This window comes from Rhinolophus sinicus, chromosome 15 (assembly GCF_057876585.1).
Source record: "Rhinolophus sinicus isolate RSI-liver-muscle chromosome 15, RSI-T2T, whole genome shotgun sequence".
Taxonomy (NCBI): domain Eukaryota; kingdom Metazoa; phylum Chordata; class Mammalia; order Chiroptera; family Rhinolophidae; genus Rhinolophus; species Rhinolophus sinicus.
The window spans coordinates 50996654-51018293 of record NC_142515.1 but is presented as its reverse complement, the minus strand read 5'-3'; the positions used below and the strand labels follow the sequence as shown (position 1 = coordinate 51018293).

Sequence of the window (21640 nt, the reverse complement as noted above, 5' to 3'; positions counted from 1 at the left end):
TGCGTGTGCTTCACTCATCCTCACTGCATGTCTGTGCTGGGTGGGCAGGTGTGGCCTATCCTGCCAGGCGGGGGCCATTGTCCAAGGTCTCCTAGTGGCCTAAAAAGTGGGCATTGGAATGTGTGGTTGGCACCCCCCGCTGCAGGGCCTGGACTGCATCTAGCAGCCCAGGGCAGGAAGTGAAATGGGCAGGGATTTGGAGCCAGGTGGCAAGCACAAGGAGAGACCCTCACTGTCGCTCAGGAGGAGAGCCCTGCTCACCGGGCACAAACAGCCACATCCCACAGACTGGCAGCCATTGGACATCTGTGTGGTGGGCAGAAGAGCTGGTTGTAAGCTCACAGCTCTGAGTCTCACTCTCCTGGCCTTGTCCCCTGTGCCAGTGCACATTAGCAGGCTGTGCCCAATGTGTCATCCTTCCCACCCAGCCCTCAGGGAACAGCTGAAAGACAACAGAGAATGCATCTTCTTTCTCATGGGACACAGGGCACCAAGAGAAACCCGACATCCTGAATCATTCTGAAACCATCCATTAAAATCAGAAGTGGGGCCACCTGGGTGACATCCAAGCCCTCTACAGATGTGGCAGGGTTTACGACATCCTGCAGTCCTTGCACATGTCAGGCTCTTTGTCTCAGCTGGGCTTTGTGGGCAAGACAAACATGTGCAATTAGTCCCGTATAGGAGGTCCGTGTCAGCGGCTGAGCTAGGAGGGCTCTACTCTTTCCTGGTGGGAATGGAAGAGAGCAGAGCTCACAGTAGTTTAGACCCACATCCTGACTATTCCTGGGACCCCTCTTCTCCAGCCTGCAGAGTTCAATGGAGTCTTATAGCACTTGGTTCCTAGCTTGAAGTTCCATGCCTAGCCTTGGGTTTGGGGACATCTCAGCCATTGACGGTAAGTTAGGCATGGATGGGTTCAGGTCTGGTCCAAGGGGCCGTAAAGGAGGCCTCCCCAGGCTAGAAGGAGAGGACAGTCTGGTGGCTTCTCATGTGTGACCTCATTTGTGCCCTGTGCAGAGATGGTAACCACGTGTTTGTCTCTGTACCTGTTAAAGAACTCGCAGGCCTCAGGCTGCTTCTCAGTGGTCACCACCTCCATTGGGACTGAGCGCATTGATTAGGGGACCGTAAGAGGCAGAGAGCATGGATACGACTGCCCGCCCTAGAGATAGACCCCCTCCCTTCCTTGCCATCCTCCCCTTGCCCTCCCTTGCTGTGCCATTCAGTGTAACATTTGGAAACACAAGGAGACATCCTGGTGGTCTCTGCCGTTAGGAATGTTAGCCTGGTTGGCAGCCTGCTCTTTCCTGGGGCTACGTTCTGGGACTGTAGTCATAGCCCCCGCCTGGATTCACCTGCCCCACCTTAGAACTCGGCCATTGCGCCCAGCTAACCAAGTCCAAGAGTAATGAGGCAGGAAGGCCAACAGCAAAGCCCTATCTCTGCTCCCTGGGGTCAGTAGATGCATTTTGTATCCATTTCCATCTCTTTCCTCTCTGGACACCATCTCCTAGGCCAGATTTTCTGTCTCTTCTTTTCCGATTAGACTTCAAGCTGGTGTTTTAGGGGAAAAGAAATGCAGGTGGCAAGTTGAAAGGGCAGCAGGAGACTGCCCCAAGACAGAGGATCCAGAGTTTCTGAATATTGTTCTGCTTTCTTAAAAACCACCCTCCTTTTCCTTTGTAAAGTGAGTAGATCCTGCATTTCTTTGGGTGAAGATGATACGGCATCTGGCATAAGCAGCGATTTCTGAAGAGATGCTTTAAAACAAGTCTTTGGGCCGGTCCCACCTTGAGGATGCCTCCAGAGCTAGGTCTCTGGACCCCTCCAAATACTCCCCTCCTCCGATCATCTCTCCAACCATTGCTCCCATGTGCATAGTGTTATGGAGGCCACCTCAGGCCCAGCTCTTCTGGGCCAGGCCGGGGGCAAGGGAGGTCTGGGAGTCGAACCTGAGCTGCTTTGGTGACTCTAGAGGAACTAAACCATCTGTTTTCTTGTCTCAGCCACAGAGCAACAACAAAAACAGTCTCGTAAGCCCAGCCCAAGAGCCCGCGCCCTTGCAGACGGCCATGGTACCTCCTGACTACAGCTTCTCTGCCCCTGCCCCTGGCTGCCTCCCGCTCCCTCCTGCTTCCTCTTCTTGCCCTCCCTCCCAGGTCTCCTTGGCCCTTTTCCTTTCTTGATCCCTGTAGAGCAGGCTGCTGTGTGTACTGCCTATAGACCCTTTTCCACTCATTGTCCCGCCCGACCATGCTCTCTCCTGCACGGCAGAGTGCTGCTCCTGCTCCTTTCGCTGTTGGGGGGAGGAGTTCAGGGCTCTCAGCTCCACCTCCCAGCCCCAGGCTGGGCCCCCTGTGGGTCTGCTGTGGGGGCCTGGAAGGTGAGTTGCTAGTAAAAGGAGAGGGTAGGAGCTTTCTTGGAACCTGTCCATCTGTTCTTAGAGGCCTCCTTGTGAAATCTGCCTCAGCCTTTCCTTTGCAAAGCCATGAACAAGAAGGGCTGGGGTTCCCACCCCCCACCCCCACCCCCAAAGAGTGCTGATCTGTGGGTTTCTGGAGAAGCCCACGCTGCCCATGCTGAGTTCTCCCTGGCCTCATCCGAGGGTCACTGTGTACTCTCAGAGCTCTCTGCTAGCAACAACTAACTAGAGAGTGGGCAGGAGGGATGGCTAGGAAAAATGGAAAGGCAATTGTGTCTGCTACTCCTTCTACTTCTTGTGGACCCTCATGCTGCCTGACATGGTGACGTAGGGACAGGAAGTCTGGGGAAGGCAGAAGGTAGGTGAAGCAGGCAGCTCTCTGGGCTCAGCTTGCTGAGGAGCGTCCGGGGTCTTCCTGGGAGACCTTCGTCCACTCTCCCTGTGTCCCTGCTTCCTGTGTGCCCCTCAATCAACACTTGGCAGGGCGCAGCCTGTGCCCTCAGCCCCATAGCTCCTCCAGTGTTCTTGTCCTATGGGGAAAGAAAACTCAGAACTAGCAGGAATCAGGGACAGAGGCCCTCATCCTCTCAGCTTCCCTGGTACCTGCTTCCATTAAGTGCCAGGCCTCTCTTACTAGCCAGTGCTGTCTCCTAAATCGGGGCTTCCCAGCTCCCTGGGACCCAGCTGAGTCTGGATATTTTGTCTTCTGAGAATGGCTGGTGGGCTGGCCTCAGTGATCATAGGGACGCTGAGGGTACTGGGGTAGGAGTGGGGTCTCTCAGGGAAGAGCTGGAAGTCTATCCCTGGGTCAAGAGGGTAATTTTCGTCTTCTCTCACAGGAACCACAAACCACCGTGGTGCACAACGCTACAGATGGGATCAAGGTGAGTGGATCCTGAGCCTGTCTCCTGCTTTCCGTGTCAGCAGGAAACAGGTGGGCTGCGTCACAGGGTCAAGGGTCCTGGGAATAGCAGCCGACAGGCTGCCCCTCACGGCAGGGTGTTTGCAGAGTCTAGGCTGGGGGTGATGTGTAGGCACACTGTCCCTCCATTGCCAGGAAGGGCACTCACTATGCCTCAGTGATTCTGAGCTCAGGTTCTGTATTCAGACAGGCCTGGGTTTGAGTCCTGGCCCTGGGCCACTGGATAAGACCCTCTACTACTCTGTACCTCGAGGTTTTTATCTGTAAATGGGAGATGATGATAATAGAATTGTCCTCCATGACTTGTAATGTTTCAATGAGATTTACGTACATGTTAGCTAGAAAAACAGGCAAGAGTGTGATCAGACCCCAGGGCATGCTGCAGTCTGAGGCCTCACCCTTTATGCCCTCAATAACCTTGTCTCCTTCTCACCACCAGTAGCAAGTATTTATTGAGCCCCAAACCATCCATGGCTCTGGTTTACAGAAGTGACGAGACAAAATCCCTCTCCATACGTGTGGGGGAGACAGATAATAAGCCAAAAACCAAGTAAATAAGATAAAATCCAGTAGTGATAAGTGGTAAGGAGAAAATGGCACAAAGTAAAGAGAGAGTGAACAGGGCCTTTGATTACGTGGTCAGGGAAAGGCCTCCCTCAGGAGGTGATATTTGAACTAAACAATGGGAACAAGACCACCAGGCTGACGGAGGCAGAGTGCCCTAGACAGAGGGAACTGCAAGTGCAGGGGCTTGGCATGTACATGGAATGAAGAAATAGAATAGACGAACTCAAGCAGAGCTGAGAGTGCCGTGAGCCAGGGGCTGGGGGGTGGGGGCTGGGGTGGCAGGAGGGTGATGAAGTTGGAGAAGTGGGCAGGGCCTGCTATGTGGGACTGTGTAGGCATTTGCATTTTATTCCAGCAGCAACAAGAAGCTAGGGGAGGTTCTCAGCAGCGGAGTAATATAGCCTGATTTATTCTTTGACACACCACTCTGGCCATGTGGTAGGCAAGAACTTAGGGGAGGAGGCAAGTGTGGAAACAGGGAGACCAGGAAGTGATTTTAGTTGTTCAGGTGCTAGCTATCGGTAGCTTGGACTCGGGTTGCAGTTGTGTATTTGAAGAGAAGAGGCAAGGGGATTTACTTTGGAGGTAGAACTGACAGATTTGATTTTAGATGGTACAATTGAGATATGAGAGAAAGAGAAGGATCGACCTAGCATCAAATCTAGGCGATGACTCTAGCCCAAATAAGGGCATTGATAGTGCCATTTATTGAGTTGGGGGAGACTAGGAAGGGAGTTTGAGAATCCAAAGTTTTGTAAGTCCGATGGCAAGGGTGGAAATAGAACTTTCTATGATTCCTCCTTGCACCTACTGTAGGAGCACATGCTCTGCTTTTGTTCTGCTTGGTTCCTCTGGTTTCCAAGGACCTGAGTGTATAAAAATATGTTCTTTTTGGACTCTAGGGTTCCACAGAGAGCTGCAATACCACCACGGAAGATGAGGAGCTCAAAGGTAGGTGCTGGTCCTTGGTGGGGAAGGGACCCCAGCAGTGTTCCAGGTACCTTGGCTCCAATGGAGTACCTGCCGTGTCTGCCCTCAGTCCTGAAATTGGTGGCTCCTTATACCCCAGGAGTGGACTTGGCTACTTTCCAAGAGCCAAGCTATGAGGCCCCTGTCTTGCTGGGCAGGGCAAGAGGCATCTCTTCTTTGATCCCAAGTCGGAAATAGCTAAACTAGAGCTTCTCCTGAGCCTATCCAGGGCCAGGGCTCAGGCAACTGTTCCTGTTGCTGATAATGATGTGACATCCCAGAACAGGGATATCTTGAGTCCCTGCAGAAGTAGCCCACAAATGTCTTGAGTCATAAGTAGGGTGACCAATTGTCTCAGTTTCCCCAGGACTGAAGTGATTCCCAGGATGTAGAACTTCAGGCTTTAAAACAGAAACAGTCCTAGGCACATTGGGATGAGTGGCTCACTCTTGTCACAAAGCCTTGGCATGAAGGACGGTGTCAGAACCACATTTGGTTATGTCCTGGTGATCCTGTGAGGACCGCCAACCTAAGCTTGGGCCTGGCCAGAGTGCCAGGGCGTGTGGGAAGACGTTGCAGGCCAGACCACTGGGCATCTCTGTCCTACTTTTTGGTTTAGCCTCCTGGAATAGCTCCCTTTGCCTTCAGTAAGTGACCTCATGCCAGGCTCTCAGAAAAGATGGAGGAATGTTGCAAGACAGAGCATGCCCAGGGGCAGTGAGGGGGCACCAAACCTTTGGGAATCCCCAAAAATAAGAAGCGTAAATGTATAAGGCAGTAAAGAACAGTAGCTCAGCATTTCTGGGATGAAAGTCAGATCAGTTCAGTTCTGGCGATGCTGGCAGAGGAAGTGGCTCCTTCACTGTTGGGCTCTTGGCCTTGTAGCCTAGTCCCCTAGGACAGCTTTCCTGGAGGCAGGGGTTCTTGTACAGGCTGTTTGAAGGCTCCTGTGGAAGCCACCGCCCAGGTCTGCACCTCCCTGGGGCTCTTGGCTGGGAGGCCTCTCTGGCACAGGTGGCGGCGTGGGATGTGGTCCAGTGTCCACAGCAGTCCGAGGCGTCGCCTTGCCCCGGCTCTGCAGTGCCACGGGCTCGGGTCCTGTCCGGCTTGCTCGCTCACCTGCCTTGTTCTGTTTGTTTTGGCTGCTCTGCCTTGCCCTGCCCTGCCCTGGCTGGCTAGCTGCCCCGCTCCGCACTGGGAATGGCAGCTCGGTGCCTGAAGGACGGAGCTCCCGGGACAGAACAGCCCCCTCTGCAGGCATGCAGCCCCAGCCTTCTCTCTGCTCCTCAGCCAGTAAGTGTGAGGGAGGCACAGTCTGGCTTCCGTCTCCCTGGCTCATCTGAAGCCCCTCAGGGGTCCCCCCAGAGGTGTCAGCCCAGCCCAGCTCTCCATTTTAGTAAGCTTTGGGAGCTCAGCCTCTGCTAGGTGGGGGAGCTGATTGGAGATGCTGTTCACCAGGCAGGGGCCCCTGAGACCGGGGCCCAAGGACATAAAAAGAGTGGGTGGAAGAATGTGAAGTGGTGGGAAGAGGAGAAAGTCTCTGGGATGTCAGTGGGCCTTGCCTCAGCAGCGAGCCAGGAAGAAAGGCCAAGTCGGAAGTCAGGTCAGAGGCGATGGGAGCTGGGGTGCTAGTGAAATTGCCATAGCCCGGAAACCATGTTAGGATGTGGTGTTTCCTGAGGCTCAGCATGTCATATTAGGGCTTGGGGTGAGACAGATGGTGAGACACATCTGAATTTGAATCCCAGCTACACTACCGTCAGAAATGTGTGAAGTAGATTAAACCTCCCAGAGCTTCATTTTCCTAACCTGTAAAGTGGGAATAAAATGGCCCTTACCTTATAGCATTGTCATGAAAAATAAATGAGATGGTATAGTGTCTTGATATGATGATGCCTTGCTGGGTTAATGGTAGCTCGTGTGTATGTTTTCAGTTGTGCCTAAAAATTTGTATTTTTAGATTATGCCTTTGTCTGCTTCTTTTTCTCCTACCATCTATCCTTTGAGTGTTTCTAAACACAATCCTCTTCACCCATAGGGCCCCAGTCAGGTCCTACAGATGGGTTTGGTGGGGTTGGAGGGGTGTGTGTGTGTGTGTGTGTGTGTGTGTATACACATACCTGCTTACCTCTGTAAAGTGGATAGAGCTTGTCGGTTCCCCTAACCTGCTGCTTTTTCGCCTGGGATTGCCCCCCTGAAGGTGCTGATGGCTGTGGGGCCCCCTCCTGGCTGTACTTTTGGCTGTGCTGCCCTCTCCCAGCTGTGCCTCTGGGCTGTGCTGTTATAATACTCGCATTTGTCTTGCAGCCTCTGGCTCCTGTGAGGAAAGGCTCGTGGCCTGGGCCAGCCCAGGGTTCTGGTCAGGGTTAGCCCGAGCTCAGGCCGAGCCCTCCCTTACCCTGGCAGCACCCTCTGCTAATTGTGACTCTCCCTGTAAGTGGGGTGCCCATGAGTGCAGGATGTCACCAGCTGCTCCTTGGTTTGGGATGGGGTGGAGGGCTCTGAGGGCATCAACTCTGCCTGCCTGTCAGTGTGAGCCTTGTCTTGGTTTTCCTGAGGGACACATCCTGGCATGAGAGCTGGTATGAGCTTTAGAGCTTTTCCAAGGCGTGTCTAGGGTAAACGGTGTCATCTCTCTGGTGCGAGCGTCCATTTAACAAGAGTGTTTATAGTTCCAAGATCCTTTATCCCAGAAGAGCCCTGTGGAGGAGATGAGCAGCGTGAAGAGAATTAAGCATCCATCCTAGGGCTCTGTTCATCCTTTTGGAGCCTTCATCCCTGGTTAGATTCTGCTCTCAGGCTGCCTGTTGCCCAGGGCTAGGTTCTGGACCACTGAGTGAGGGCTGGGTGGGGAGAGGGGGTATGGTATTTGAGACCTGACTGAGCCCCTTCAGGTGAGAGACATAAGTGGGTGGTGGAAACAGCCTTATCGGGAGATGCTTCTTAGAGAAGCTGAACCTTCTGGGGATGGGATACAGACTCTGGCCAGAGTATTAATGATGTGCCAGGCTCCTCAGCTGTTAAAGACATGAGTGTTTTCTGCATCCTGGTTGTTGATGGAGATGGAGACAAAGGCCAGAGAACCCTAACTAACGGGTGGACTTCAGGAGGAGGGGGTCGTTAGCTCTACAGACAACAGAGGGAGGATGGAGAAAAAGGTGGGCTCACTCTTCCTGCAAAGGGCCTTAAAGACAGAGAAGAGGGAGGCCTTTGTCAAAGAGGTCACAGGGGATTCTTGAAGTGCTGGGGAGGCCTCTCCGTCACTTGGGGGCTCCCCAGTCCCACACAGGTAAATTGCTGGGTGTTTTCCCCCCACAGTGCGAAAACAGGAGATCATTAAGATCACAGAACAACTGATTGAGGCCATCAACAATGGGGACTTTGACGCCTACACGTGAGTAGAGACCCATTTCCTTGAGATCCAAGTCTCTGGAGGCTTCTTCCTCCTCCCAAAAGCAGCGAGGACCCTGGGAACAGGGAAGGCTGGGCCTTGGGCACAGTGTCTGAGTTAAACACCCGGCCACTAGGCTGGGAACCCTTCCAGTTGGATACCCTATGACAGCCTGCCTGCGGTGTCCTGGTGGTGGGCTGAAGGGGCAGGGCTAAGCAGCTCAGCAGGCAAGCCCCCAAGTTCTTAGCCATCTTCTCAGGTCTAGCCCACAGCGAACCTGCTGCAGGACAGACACTGCTGACGAGGCTGAAATATACAGGTAATTCCCACAGAACACTGACAGGCTACTTTTCTCTTTTTTCCTGCAGGAAGATTTGCGATCCAGGCCTCACTTCCTTTGAGCCTGAGGCCCTTGGTAACCTCGTGGAGGGAATGGATTTCCATAAGTTTTACTTTGAGAATCGTGAGTGGGTTCGTGCTGCTGATATACTCCTGCCTGCCCCTTCACCCCCTTTGCCTCTGTCCCCGCTCACACTCCTCTTCCCAGTTGCCCGCTTTTCCCTTATTTGACCTGCCTGCTGCACCCTGATCTGTGTGCTTGCCTCCTTGTGCCCTGAGAATGGTCTTAGATAGCACCTTTGAGGGCCTGGCTCCACAGCACCACGTGCCGCTTCATTCTGCAGCTGCCTCATGGGCCACGCTAGCTGCTATAATCAGGGTCACTGTATTTCTTTAAACCTCACCTCTTTCCAAGATGATGAGAAACTATTTGCTATGAGGATGAGATGTTCTCCCCAAGTAATAATGAAGCTCTGTGTCTCAGATTTCACATTAGAGGAAATTAATGCCAGGATAAGAATGTGCAAGCAAGTAACGGCACTGTTGGTGATATGTGAAATTGGAGGTTGTGGCTAGGGTCCTCCTGAATATCGAGAGAGACAGGCGTCCTGGCTGGGGGTTATACGCTGGACAGTTTGTGGACGTCGTAAGGGATAAGAAGCTGAGTCGTCACCTCTCATTTTTGCTCTCTACTTTCTAAGACCCTCCCCACCTTATTTTTTTCTTTTCCTTTATCCTGGGTCTTCCCCATAGCGCCTTGAATTTTATTTTGTCACTGTTTTCTAACGGTCATCTCCTCTATGTCTCAGCTGCAAATGTAAACCCTAGATTATCTAAGTAATTCTGTTAGCCAGAAGCAATTCCGGAGTTTATAGAAACTCTGGGCAAGGTTTCATGTAGCCCCTCTCTAACATTTGAATTGAACTAAGATGTGAATCTCAATAAAAGTAACACAATTCAGTGTTTGCTGATAATGGCAATCCAACTTCTTTTGGCTTTCCCCCAGAGGATACTGGGAACCCTAGGAATATCCTGAGCTTGGCTTCAATGATTCTATTTTAACTTTGGACTTTTTTTTTTTAATCACAAATCAATTTTAAATATTTTAAGTTCTTGATTTTGCTCTACAGCCCTAATTAGGGACAAGCCAACCCTTATGAAATCTAAACACCAGCCTGACAGAGTAGAGAGATCATAGCCTTCAGTTGAGAGTCAGGTGGGCCTGAGTTCAAATGTTGTGATTTGGGCAAGTTACTTAACCTCCTTGAGCCTATCTCCTTATAACAAAGAGATTAATATTGACCAAAGAATATAGCTCATGCATGTAAAACCCCCAGAGCAATGTCTGATTAAAAAGTAGTAGCTGCTATTATCATTGTTCCCCACCTTTCTCTTCCTTTTGGATAACTGACATTAATGTGGTAGGGTTTCCTGGCCTTTGGAAGGCATGTGGGGGAACATAGAGACTCCGGTAATTGTTGCTGGAGACGGGCTGAGACCTAGAAGGTTGGGAGGAAAGTGCCTGGCCCCGGCCTGACGCCCTCCTACCTCCCCCATCCTGCCCTGCCCCCTGCAGTCCTATCCAAGAACAGCAAGCCCATTCACACTACCATCCTGAACCCTCACGTCCACGTGATTGGAGAGGACGCAGCTTGCATCGCCTACATCCGCCTCACCCAGTACATCGACGGGCAGGGTCGGCCTCGCACCAGCCAGTCAGAGGAGACCCGGGTCTGGCACCGCCGGGATGGCAAGTGGCTCAATGTCCACTATCACTGCTCAGGGGCCCCTGCTGCACCGCTGCAGTGAGCTCAGCCACAGGTGCACCTGGTGGGGGGTGGAGAGGGGCCGGGACAGGTGGGGTCAGGAGGAAGGGGCGGTTGAGAGGTGGGATTGGGGGAGGAGATAGGGTCCATCCCAGAGGAATGGCCAGGGCTGGACAATGTGGTTGTCAGAAATTATGCTGTGAAATCAGACAGACTTGGGTCCAGCTCCAGGATTCCAGATTGGGTGACCTTGGACAGAGTACTTCCTTTCCCTAAGCCTCAGTTTCCTCAGCTGTCAAAAAAAGGGAAAGAGTGGTGCCTACCTCATTAAGTTGTGAGAATTAAATAAGATACTTATAAGTAAAGCATTTAGTTCATGGTTCAGCAAATGGGAGGTAATGTTATATTTAAATACTAGCTTCTCCCCCATTTGCCACCTTCTCAGGCAGACTTGGCCACATGTGTAGTGTGTTTAAGTCCCTGGAACTCATCTGTGTGCTTACTGTCCTCTGTTCTGTTACCACGTCTATCCTGTTTGACAGGGGCATTAGGAGATCCCAGCTGGAGGTCGAACCTTCGCAGCCAGTGGCTCTGGAGGGCCTGAGTGACAGCGGCAGTCCTGTTCGTTTGAGGTTTAAAACAATTAAATTACAAAGCGGCAGCAGCCAATGCACGCCCCTGCATGCAGCCCTCCCGCCCGCCCTTCGTGTCTGTCTCTGCTGTACTGAGGTGTTTTTTACATTTAAGGAAAAAAAAAAAAAAGAAAAAAAGATTGTTTTAAAAATATGGAATCCATACCATGATGCGTTTTAAAACCACCGACAGCCCTTGGGCTGGCAAGAAGGCAGGAGTTTGTATGATGCCCATCCTGGCATGAGCAGCCCTGAAGAGGTGAGCTTGGCCTCTGGCCTCCATAGACTCAGGGGACCAGGCAAGAACTCTGACAGAGCTTTTGGGGCCGTGATGTGATTGCATCCCCTGAGGTGGCCTGCCTGCCCGCCCCAGGTCTAGGAATGGACTTCTTCAGAATTTGCATAGGCGCCTAGAATGAGGCTGATGAGAACAGCGTGGCCATCAGACCTACTTGGGAGAGAACACAGAGCTCCCAGCCTGCTGTGAAGGCAGCTGAGAAGCAGCGGCCTCAGGACTGAGGGCCCGGATGTTGCTGTACTGTTCCATTTAGTGTAGAAAGGAAGAGAATTGGTGCTGCGGAAGTATGTCCCCTACGAAGCCGATGAGAAACCTCGTGCTAGTCTGACATGTACTCACTCATCCATTTCTATAGGATGCACAATGCACGTGGGCCCTGACATTGAGGCCCAATCCCTGCAGTGGGGAAGGGGGAGGGGTTGCCGCTTCGCTTCGTGTTCGTTTTCTTATAACTTAGCAAGGAGAGAGCCAGACCCTGGTCAGGGCTCCCCTTGCTGCCTTTGGCAGTTCTGTTTCTATGCTGATCTGGACCATCTTTGTCTTGCCTTTTCATGGTGGTGGTCCCCATGCTGACCCTCATCTGGGCCTGGGCCCTCTGCCAAGTGCCCCTGTGGGATGGGAGGAGTGAGGCAGCGGGATTGAGTTGATGGTTGTCTCTATGCATTCAGGCTGCCCTCGGGGCTGCCTCCCTTCTTACTATTCCCTTGCTGCACGTCCATCTCTTTTCCTGTCTTTGAGATTGACCTGACTGCTTTGGCAAGAAGTGTCCTCTTTAAAGCGGCCTCTTTACTGACCAACTGAAGTATAGACTTTACTGCTGGACGTTCTGCATGGGCATCATCCCCCCACCACCTGCATGTGCCCAAAAGAGGTGTCCAGAGCCAAGGCTCCTACATTCATTGTCCCTCTCTGTGCTCAAGGAGTTCCATTCCAGGAGGGAAAGATCTATACTCTAAGCAGATAACAGAGAAGATAATGGAGGAGCAATTGGTCATGGCCTTGGTTTCCCCAAAACAACTCTGCAAACTTATCTGCACTATTGGGGGAAAGATGGGTAGACCCCAGCTCCCTGGACTACCTTCAAAGAGACAAAGCTACAGGTTTACCTTGGAGCCAGCTGAGAAGAGAGCAGACTCACAGGTGCTGGTGCTTGGGTTTAGCCAGGCTCCTTCGAGCACCTCATGCATGCCCCAGCCCCTGGGCCCTAGCCCTTTCCTGCCCTGCAGCCTGCAGTACCAGCACTAAGACACCTTCACCACAGGGTTTGGTTTTGCTGGCTTGAAGACAAATGGTCTTAGAGTTCATTAAGACCCATAGCTTCATATGGCTGCTCCAGCCCCACTTCTTAGCATTCTTACTCCTCTTCTGGGGCTAATGTCGGCATCTATAGACAATAGACTATTAAAAAAAAGAGTCACCTTTTAAACAGGAAATGGAAGGCATTTGATGCAGAATTTTTGCATGATGACATAGAAATAATTTAAAAATAGTGTTTGTTCTGAATGTTGGTAGACCCTTCATAGCTTTGTTACAATGAAACCTTGAACTGAAGATATTTAATAAAATAACCTTTAAACCGTACATTGTGTTACTGCTGTTGGAGGCTTATGGCCAGAGGCTTAGAATTTAGTAGCCTGGGTTGCAAAGCTTCAGATGGAGAGAGATGTACCTTCCCCTCCTCCTTTTGGGCCCATTTTGGAATAAAACTTCCTCATAAACTCATCCAACCCACCGGGCTGCTGAGGCGAGTTTGGGGTAGGGGAGGAAGGATTTGGGGCCCTGGGTAGTGGGCCAGTGGTCTCGCCCCGCCTCAGGCCCCGCCTGCGCCAAGAGTCGCCCCCGCCCCCTCTATCAGTGGGCCGGCCCACCTCCCCCCCTCCGCGGGGCTGAGTGGACGAGCCCGTCCCCCTCGGCCCGCCCCTTCTCGGGGAGGTGCGGCGTCCGACGCTCACCAGACTGTGCCACCGAGCGGAGAGCAGGGGGTACTCCTCTGCGGCTGGGGCGCGGAACCCACCGTCTCCGAGGCTGAGGCTCGGCCGAGCGCTGCAGACGACGGTTCGGCTGCCCGGCACCTCGGCAGCTCGACTGCGCGGCTGCCCGGCACAGAGGCGGCGGGGACCTTAGCGGAGGCCGTGAGCGGCAGCGCGCCGCCTCCCCCCAGTGGGAGCGGTGGTTGGGCCTGGCTGCGGCAGAGAGTTCGCTGGGAGATGGCGGAGCCGCCGCGACGCGGCCCGAGGCCCCGAGAGCAGGGAAGCCGGGCAGCCCCGGGACGCGGCGGAGCCCGGGGACAGCGGGGAGGCCGCCCAGTCCGCCGGGTGAGCTGCCCCTGAGGCTATGCCCCACACACACGGTCGGCTGCAGTTCTTCCCCTCAGACTTCCCCTCTGTTGCCACCGTAACCACCCTCAGGGTGGTCCTGGACGGCCCCTCACCGCGGCCCTTCGCGCCCCTTGCCCTGTGACCCTTTCACTACCCTCCCTCGTAGTGGCCACACTCCTCAGCTCTCTCCCTCGTTACGGGGCTCCTGCTCCCCTCGGGGCTGCCCAATGCTTGCCTTCGATGTCACCCCAGACTCTCCTCATCGCGCCTCTTGCCCCTTCTCCTTTGATGCTCCACATCCGGTGCTGTCTTCATATCCACCTGTGACCCCACATTCCTCCTCAGCAGCGTTACTCCTTCCGTGCCCCGGTGTGCCATCCCCCCGTGCCCGTGTCGCCACTCGATATCCCCTCCTCCCACAACATCTGCTTATCTCCCAGCGCGGGGCCCACACCCCCGCCTTCCCCAAGCCCTGTCACTATGGCTCCCTCCCAGCCCAGGCCTGGATGAGCCCTTTGGTTTCTCCCTCAGAAATCGCCCACCGCTGCACACACATACAGCACCCCCCTTACTCCCTGTTCCTACCAATAGCTCCCTCCGCACCACTTCCCTAAATATTGCTGTTTCTTCTAGGTATGAAGCTAAAATGCAGTGGTGAAGAGCACGGGATATGGAGCTTGGCAGGCCTGATTTGGAATCCCAGTTCCTCCACTGACTGAGCTGTGTGATCTTGGGCAAGTTACTAAGCTTCTCTGGGCCTCAAGATTACTCATGTGAAATGGGGATAACAATCGTATCTACCTCTTACTTATCTCTTAAGGCTGGTGTGAGCATTAAATATTTGGAAAGCTCTTAGAAGAAGGTCTGGCAAGGAGTAAGCTCTCAGTAATGTTAACTATTATATTTAATGCACCCCCAGTATCCACTTACCCTTCACTGACTTCTCACTACTGTGTTTCCCCCAGAGTTGCCTCTAATTCTTAGGGCTCACCCCTTCCCATCACCATTTTGACCCTCTCACAATTCTCTTTTCATGTCAATTAGTGTTACCTAGGCCAAAGGTGAACTATTCTTAAATCATGTCTCTCGATTCTGAAGGACCCTGTCTCTGCCTAATAACACCTGAGATGTGTATGTTTGAGGGTGGGTGGTTGAGAGGGATTGCCAGCCACTGGCCTTACTAGGAGTGGCTATGGTAGGGAGTGACAATAAAGCTTCTAGAAGTAGTCTATCCATTTAAGAAAAAAGTATCCAAAATTAGGTCCCTTAAAACTGTTTCCTCATCACACTGACCTTACTCCTCTCTTTTGGTTGGATGTTACTTAAGGTCCTGTTGCTCTGTCATCCAGCTCCACTCAGTTTGCTGTTTTTGTAACAGAACTCAGTTCTTCATGTCTCTCCAGGCTAGCTCAGGCCGCTTCTGAGCTTTTCATGGATGAGGGTATAGTACCACCTAGGCTAAGTTAGGAAGGAGAACTGGAGTGGATAGGGAGAGAGACTCAGCTCTCTGGTTTTTCTCGGGTCCCAGTGATGTGGCCTGCTCTGGGGTTACATTTTTATCACTGCTTCTGACACTGGCACGATGAGGTGAAAGACAGAGGATGAGTAATTAATTTGTCACAAGCAGTGGAAAACAGAGTCCCTAAGTTCTGGGTTTGGAAGCTAGTAGAATGTTTAGCTAGCACCATTTCTCTTTCCTCTTGAATTTCCCCACCATAGTGTCCACTTGACTGCAAGTTCGTTAATGCTGTTAGCCTGTGATGTTGGGTTTGATTGATGAAGATTAACAAACTCACGAGTTTCCTCTTATCTGATATTTTGTTGGAGCACAAGACTTCTGGGGCTTTCCGTCCCTTCCTCATAGGAAGACCTGAGCTCCTAACTGCTCGGTCATGGGCTGGGAACTCCTTTCAGAACACGTTCATTTTCAGCCTTCTGGGCTGTTTGGTCTCTTATTGATGATTTATTCCTTTCCAACCCTTGAATATAATGCTCCAGCTCTGAGCTTAGCTCAGAGAGGGAAATCTAGACAGTATTCTAAGAAGGGAAACAACCTCTGAAGCTAAGGTATGAGATTCAGATTGTGGTGTTCTACAATTTTTGTTTTCTTTGTTTGAGAACAAATCATCCTGTGAGCAGAAGGTAAGAGAGATGTGTGAAGAGGGTAATGGATTAATGACACAGTTTCAAAGGGAGAAATAATCCATTGATTTCTGTTCCTTACAGATAGGAGGGGAAGAGATTGTGAACTCTGATGACCTCTGATGTGAGGAGCTCGAGCCAAGGGTGGAGCCTGGCTAGATTTGCATCCTGAAGCTATGGGCCAGGGGGCCATGGTGACCTGACACCAATGGACTCTGTCCAGTTGCCCCCTGTTGCCCCTTCTCCCTCCCCTACCCTATGCTAAGGGGACTTGTCTCCACATCTTCGGGGAACTGACCCTGAAGGCATCCCTTTCCCCTCTTTTCATATCCTTCCACCCTCCCAAGAAAGCCCCATCCTGTACCCTTCCTACCTCCTGTCCCTGAGGTCGTCCCCATCCCTGCCTCCCCCCCACCATGCTCAAGCTGTGGAAGGTGGTCCGCCTGGCTCGGCAGCTGGAACTGCACCGCCTCATACTGCTGCTGATTGCTTTCAGTCTGGGCTCCATGGGCTTCCTGGCTTACTACGTGTCCACCAGCCCCAAGGCCAAGGAGCCCTTGCCTTTGCCCTTGGGAGACTGCAGCAGTGGTGGGGCAGCTGGCTCTGGCCCTGTACGTCCTCCAGTCCCACCACGACCTCCCAGGCCCCCAGAGACAGCTCGAACGGAACCTGTGGTCCTTGTGTTTGTGGAGAGTGCATACTCCCAGCTGGGGCAGGAGATTGTGGCTATCTTGGAGTCTAGTCGTTTTCGTTACAGCACTGAGCTGGCACCGGGCCGAGGGGACATGCCCACATTGACTGACCATACCCATGGCCGCTATGTCTTGGTCATTTATGAGAACCTGCTCAAGTATGTCAACCTGGATGCCTGGAGTCGGGAACGGCTAGACCGGTACTGTGTGGAGTACGGTGTGGGCATCATTGGCTTTTTCCGAGCCCATGAGCATAGCCTACTGAGTGCCCAGCTCAAGGGCTTTCCCCTTTTTCTGCATTCAAACTTGGGGCTCCGGGACTACCAAGTGAATCCTTCCGCCCCTTTACTGCACCTCACACGCCCCAGCCGCTTGGAGCCTGGGCCACTGCCTGGCGATGACTGGACCATCTTCCAATCCAATCATAGCACGTATGAACCAGTGCTTCTTGCCAGCCTTCAGCCTGCTGAGGTGCCAGGACCGGTGCCTCGCCGGGCCCGGCTTCCCACGGTGGTACAGGACCTGGGGCTTCACGATGGCATCCAGCGGGTGCTCTTCGGCCATGGCCTTTCCTTCTGGCTCCACAAACTTGTGTTTGTTGATGCGATCGCATACCTCACCGGCAAGCGCCTCTGCCTGGACCTTGACCGCTATGTCTTGGTGGACATCGATGACATCTTTGTGGGCAAGGAAGGCACCCGCATGAAGGTGGCTGACGTGGAGGTCAGTCTTCCTTTTCCCCAGAGGCCGTTTCAAGCTCTGCCCTGTCAGACTCCCTGCCTTGGTTCTGAGCTTGTCGTAGACACAGCCCTGCTGTTTCTAGGCAGGAAGAACACTACTTCTCAGGTTTCTCCTGCTCAGTTGCTCTCTCCTGATTTCTCGTGTCCCTGCTACTTTTCTCAGGCTCTGTTGACCACCCAGAACAAACTCAGGACCTTAGTCCCCAACTTCACCTTCAACTTGGGCTTCTCGGGCAAGTTCTACCATACGGGTGAGCTTATTCCCCTGCTTCTTCAGCATGTCAGGCTTATTTGGTCTGTCCCTTCACTGTCCATGTCCCTGGGGAGACAAGTTAGAGAAAATGGGTAAGATTTGGAGTCAGAATGCTGTGAGGAGCTAGTGGGTATGAATTTAGGTGAGCATGGGCGGCTGGAGGGCACGTTGGCAAGGGGCAGATAGACAGTCTTAGGTGGGCAGACGTACCCTGGATGGAAAGGGGTCAGTGTTGTTACAGAACAGAGGAGGGCACAGAGGCGACTGGCTGTGGTCAGTGGTCAGTGTGTGGTCATAGGGACAGAGGAGGAGGACGCAGGGGACGACATGCTGCTGAAGCACCGCAGAGAGTTCTGGTGGTTCCCCCACATGTGGAGCCACATGCAGCCACACCTGTTCCATAACCGCTCCGTGCTGGCTGACCAGATGAGGCTCAACAAACAGTTTGCTCTGGTGAGACCCTTGGATCTCTTCCCCATACTTTTCCCCAGAGATAATGCTTTCTTTCCAACCTTCCCCTAATGGGGTACCCTTTTCCTACCCTTTCCATTTTTCTTTCTGTGGAGGCATCCCCACCCTCTTTACCCTCTGCTCCCCAAACCTCACCAGGTCCTGGTAAGAGTTTATGCCATTCCCAGGAGCATGGGATTCCGACGGATCTGGGGTATGCTGTGGCCCCCCACCACTCGGGTGTGTACCCCATCCACTCGCAGCTCTATGAGGCCTGGAAATCTGTGTGGGGCATCCAGGTGACCAGCACTGAGGAGTACCCCCATCTCCGCCCTGCCCGCTACCGCCGTGGCTTCGTTCACAACGGCATTATGGTGAGGGACTCCCAGTACAAACTTGAATCCAACTCCCACATTTTGACATCCTCCAACCTGCACTGACTTGTGTTCTGTCAGCTGCCAGTCCAGTTCACCCACATAACGGGGTAGAGGGGTAAAAAGTCATAATGCACTTGGCAGGAGTCTGATTAACTTTAGACCGAGTCCTCCACAAACCCAGGGAATGTTCATGCCTCTGGACTTTGGTCCTTACTCCACTCCTCACCCACCTTTCATATCTCATCTAGCCCTGTTTCTTCTTTCCCCTCCAGGTGCTGCCACGGCAGACATGTGGCCTCTTCACTCACACAATCTTCTACAATGAGTATCCCGGAGGCTCTCGTGAACTAGACCGGAGTATCCGAGGTGGCGAGCTCTTTCTGACAGTGCTGCTTAATCCGGTAAAGTGCTGAGAAAGGGCTAGAAGATTGGAGAGCCAAAGTGCTTGTAGGCTGGGACCTTTGCTCACCGCACCTAATTGTGAGGTGGGGTGGGCTCTCTGACTCTGACATGCAGGCACCCCCTTTGCAGATCAGCATATTTATGACCCATCTGTCCAACTACGGAAATGATCGCCTGGGCCTGTACACCTTTGAGAGCCTGGTGCGCTTCCTCCAGTGCTGGACACGGCTGCGCCTGCAGACCCTTCCTCCTGTCCCTCTCGCACGAAAGTACTTTGAACTCTTCCCTCAAGAGCGAAGCCCTCTGTGGCAGGTATGGGTGGAACTCAGGCTGACCAGAGACATGATGGGGGTGGGGACGGAAGAAAAGATTAGGCCTTATCTGCTTCCTGGCCTCCTTCAGAACCCCTGTGACGACAAGAGGCACAAAGATATCTGGTCCAAGGAGAAAACCTGTGATCGGCTCCCCAAGTTCCTCATTGTGGGACCCCAGAAGACAGGTGAATCATCCTTAGTCAACTTTTCTGCCCTGCCTTAAACTCAGGATCTTGGGTCAAGGAACTCCTTTCTCATACCCACCCCTCATTAATCCAGCCTCTTGAGACAGCGATTCTTAACCCTGGTTGTACATCAGAATTATCTGTGGAGGTAATTTTTTTTAAAGATCCACAAGTGATTCTGTTGCATAGTCATGTCTGAGAACCACTATTTTAACCCTTCCCTAGGCCTCTCTTAGACTTTCCTTTTTTCAGTCTAGTTTGGCCTAAGGGGCTTTTACTACCAAGAGTGGTTCTTGTCTCACCTCCTTCAAGCTCATGTTGTTGAGCTGGCTTCTTCTCTCCCACAATGGCCTGGGCTTTCTCTCCTGTTTAGGAACCACAGCTATTCACTTCTTCCTGAGCCTGCACCCAGCTGTGACTAGCAGCTTCCCTAGCCCCAGCACCTTTGAGGAGATTCAGTTCTTCAACAGCCCTAACTATCACAAGGGCATTGACTGGTGAGACCGGGACCCCTTGGAATGCTTCTCAGAGGAACACCCCTTTCCTCCAGTATACCCCATTCCAGCTTCCATAGCACTTCCATTGGCGCCTTCACTCTGCACATTCTCTGCGCTCCTTCTTAGGTACATGGACTTCTTCCCTATCCCTTCCAATGCCAGCACTGACTTCCTATTTGAAAAAAGTGCTACCTACTTTGACTCAGAAGTTGTACCACGGCGGGGGGCTGCCCTCCTCCCACGAGCCAAGATCATCACTGTGCTCACCAACCCTGCTGACAGGGCCTACTCCTGGTACCAGGTGAACCTGAAGCTAGGGACACATTAGGGCTTGAGGGAGGGAGGAGACAGACAGGAATAAGGGGAGGGAAATGAAAATCGGGCCTTGGAGAAGGGTGCCTATGCTGTCTGTCCACCAGAGCCAGGAGGAGGGCAGACTAATTCTATCACACCACCAATCCCTTCTCTTACTGCTCCTGTCCTTCAGCACCAGCGAGCACATGGAGACCCTGCTGCTCTGAACTATACCTTCTACCAGGTGATTTCAGCCTCTTCCCAGGCCCCGCTGGCACTTCGCTCCTTGCAAAACCGCTGTCTTGTCCCTGGCTACTATTCTACCCATCTACAACGCTGGCTGACTTACTACCCCTCTGGACAGGTACAGTCCCCCCAATAGCCCTCATTTGGGCCCCCTTTCCCCTCCGCGTCCCTTCAGCCCAGAAGGAACTACCACTTCTAAGAGGGATTGGTTAATCCCTGTCCCTAGTTGCTGATTGTGGATGGGCAAGAGCTGCGTACCAATCCAGCTGCTTCAATGGAGAGCATCCAGAAGTTCCTGGGTATCACACCCTTTCTGAACTACACACGGACCCTCAGGTGGGAGAGGATGACCCAAGAGAGGAGGACTGTGAGGGAAATGGGGAGGCAGGTTGATCATGTCTGTTTGGAAGACATGGATTTACCCTCTCGTAAGGAGAGACATGTGTCCCTGTGGGCTGGGAGTTAGTGTACATTTATGGAGCTTGGATTTTTTTTTCCCTGCCACCTAATGGCGTCTTCCTGTTGAGCAGGTTTGATGAAGATAAGGGATTCTGGTGCCAGGGACTTGAAGGTGGTAAGACTCGCTGTCTAGGCAAGAGTAAAGGCCGGAGGTACCCAGATATGGACACTGAGGTAAGTAAATTCTGGGGCAGGTTACCCCTCTTCACCTCCAAGATCTGATTCTATGTCCCACTCCTTACCATTTCTGCCTTCATTTTTCTCCTATCAGTCCCGCCTTTTTCTTACGAGTTTTTTCCGGTACCATAATTTGGATCTGTCGAAGCTGCTGAGCCGGCTTGGACAGCCAGTGCCCTCGTGGCTTCGGGAAGAACTGCAGCATTCCAGTCTGGGCTGATGTTCCAGCCTCCTGTACCAGCAAAGAGCCCTCTGCTTCCCTAAGGGGCACGCCCAGAGCAGGGCCCACAAGGGAGATTTAAGTGGCCTGGCCCCACCCCCTTCTACCTCAGTGGCCCCCAGGTCTGGGATGTCTGAGAAGGGATGGGCATCCCTTTCCCATAGCTCTGGGGTCTGATAAAGGGGCTTCCCTTGGTACCCCACATTATTACTAGCCACCTTTGACCCATGGTCTTGGAAGTTAGGGAGGAATGAGAGCGTCCAGGCAGGGTATAGAGGAACGTATTAATGAAATGATTTCCCTCTTCATCCCCAGAGTATATCTATCTATACTTGGATGTGGGAAGCAGCCCTTACTGTGGGATTAATGGCATCTACCTGTGGCCCGGCCTCCCTAATGTCATTCACATTGAATGGGGAAGAGGTCGGACAGTGGCTCATAGAGCTAGTGTGAGCCCGAGCTGTGGGCTAGAAATGTCCTTAATAAACATCCTTATTTTTCTGTTTTGTCTGCCTCACTGGAGTGGGAGAAACCTAGACTAAAGTACCAGACTTGTCCCCTGGTT

The 21640-nt window shown here is 52.7% G+C and overlaps 3 protein-coding genes across 34 annotated transcripts in view; all 3 read left to right on the top strand.

Annotated features, from left to right (window-relative positions):
• Positions 1–12890, top strand: part of CAMK2G (calcium/calmodulin dependent protein kinase II gamma) — a 52444-nt gene extending 39554 nt beyond the window's left edge. For 11 of the 31 annotated variants that reach the window (XM_074339612.2, XM_088792063.1, XM_074339605.2 and 8 more), the window contains 8 exons: positions 2010–2078; positions 3265–3309; positions 4817–4865; positions 6063–6176; positions 8202–8277; positions 8643–8737; positions 10190–10434; positions 10922–12890. In XM_074339612.2, coding sequence (XP_074195713.1) covers positions 2010–2078; positions 3265–3309; positions 4817–4865; positions 6063–6176; positions 8202–8277; positions 8643–8737; positions 10190–10422 — 681 coding nt within the window. In that variant the 3' untranslated portion in view covers positions 10423–10434; positions 10922–12890. Of the gene's footprint in view, positions 1–2009; positions 2079–3264; positions 3310–4816; positions 4866–6062; positions 6177–8201; positions 8278–8642; positions 8746–10189; positions 10435–10921 lie in introns of those variants that run through there. The other 20 variants (XM_074339630.2, XM_074339627.2, XM_074339622.2 and 17 more) reach the window with 5 other exon arrangements.
• Positions 11253–14401, top strand: LOC148755190 (uncharacterized). Its single transcript, XM_088792651.1, has 3 exons — positions 11253–11270; positions 13097–13624; positions 14261–14401. Exons 1-3 carry the CDS (start codon positions 11253–11255, stop codon positions 14264–14266), a joined length of 552 nt encoding a protein of 183 aa, XP_088648777.1. The 3' UTR covers positions 14267–14401.
• Positions 14402–15853: 1452 nt separating this feature from the next.
• On the top strand, positions 15854–21576 carry NDST2 (N-deacetylase and N-sulfotransferase 2). 2 transcript variants are annotated; one of them, XM_019745812.3, is made up of 13 exons: positions 15854–17184; positions 17365–17452; positions 17753–17907; positions 18093–18278; positions 18554–18682; positions 18813–18995; positions 19086–19182; positions 19556–19679; positions 19806–19980; positions 20167–20337; positions 20446–20555; positions 20750–20852; positions 20950–21576. In XM_019745812.3, exons 1-13 carry the CDS (start codon positions 16186–16188, stop codon positions 21073–21075), a joined length of 2646 nt encoding a protein of 881 aa, XP_019601371.2. In that variant the 5' UTR covers positions 15854–16185; the 3' UTR covers positions 21076–21576. The 2 variants fall into 2 exon arrangements, with proteins under 2 accessions (XP_019601371.2, XP_019601372.1); XM_019745813.3 differs by having other exon boundaries at positions 16047–17184; positions 20446–20518; positions 20950–21088.
• The last annotated feature ends 64 nt before the right edge of the window (positions 21577–21640 follow it).

Bases quoted from the DNA above. Each gene is read 5' to 3' on its own strand.
- NDST2 (XM_019745812.3), top strand. From the start codon at position 16,186: ATGCTCAAGCTGTGGAAGGTGGTCCGCCTGGCTCGGCAGCTGGAACTG. The intron at 17,908-18,092 runs GTGAGACCCTTG...TGCCATTCCCAG, and splicing joins TCAACAAACAGTTTGCTCTG to GAGCATGGGATTCCGACGGA. The intron at 18,683-18,812 runs GTAAAGTGCTGA...CCCCCTTTGCAG, and splicing joins TGACAGTGCTGCTTAATCCG to ATCAGCATATTTATGACCCA.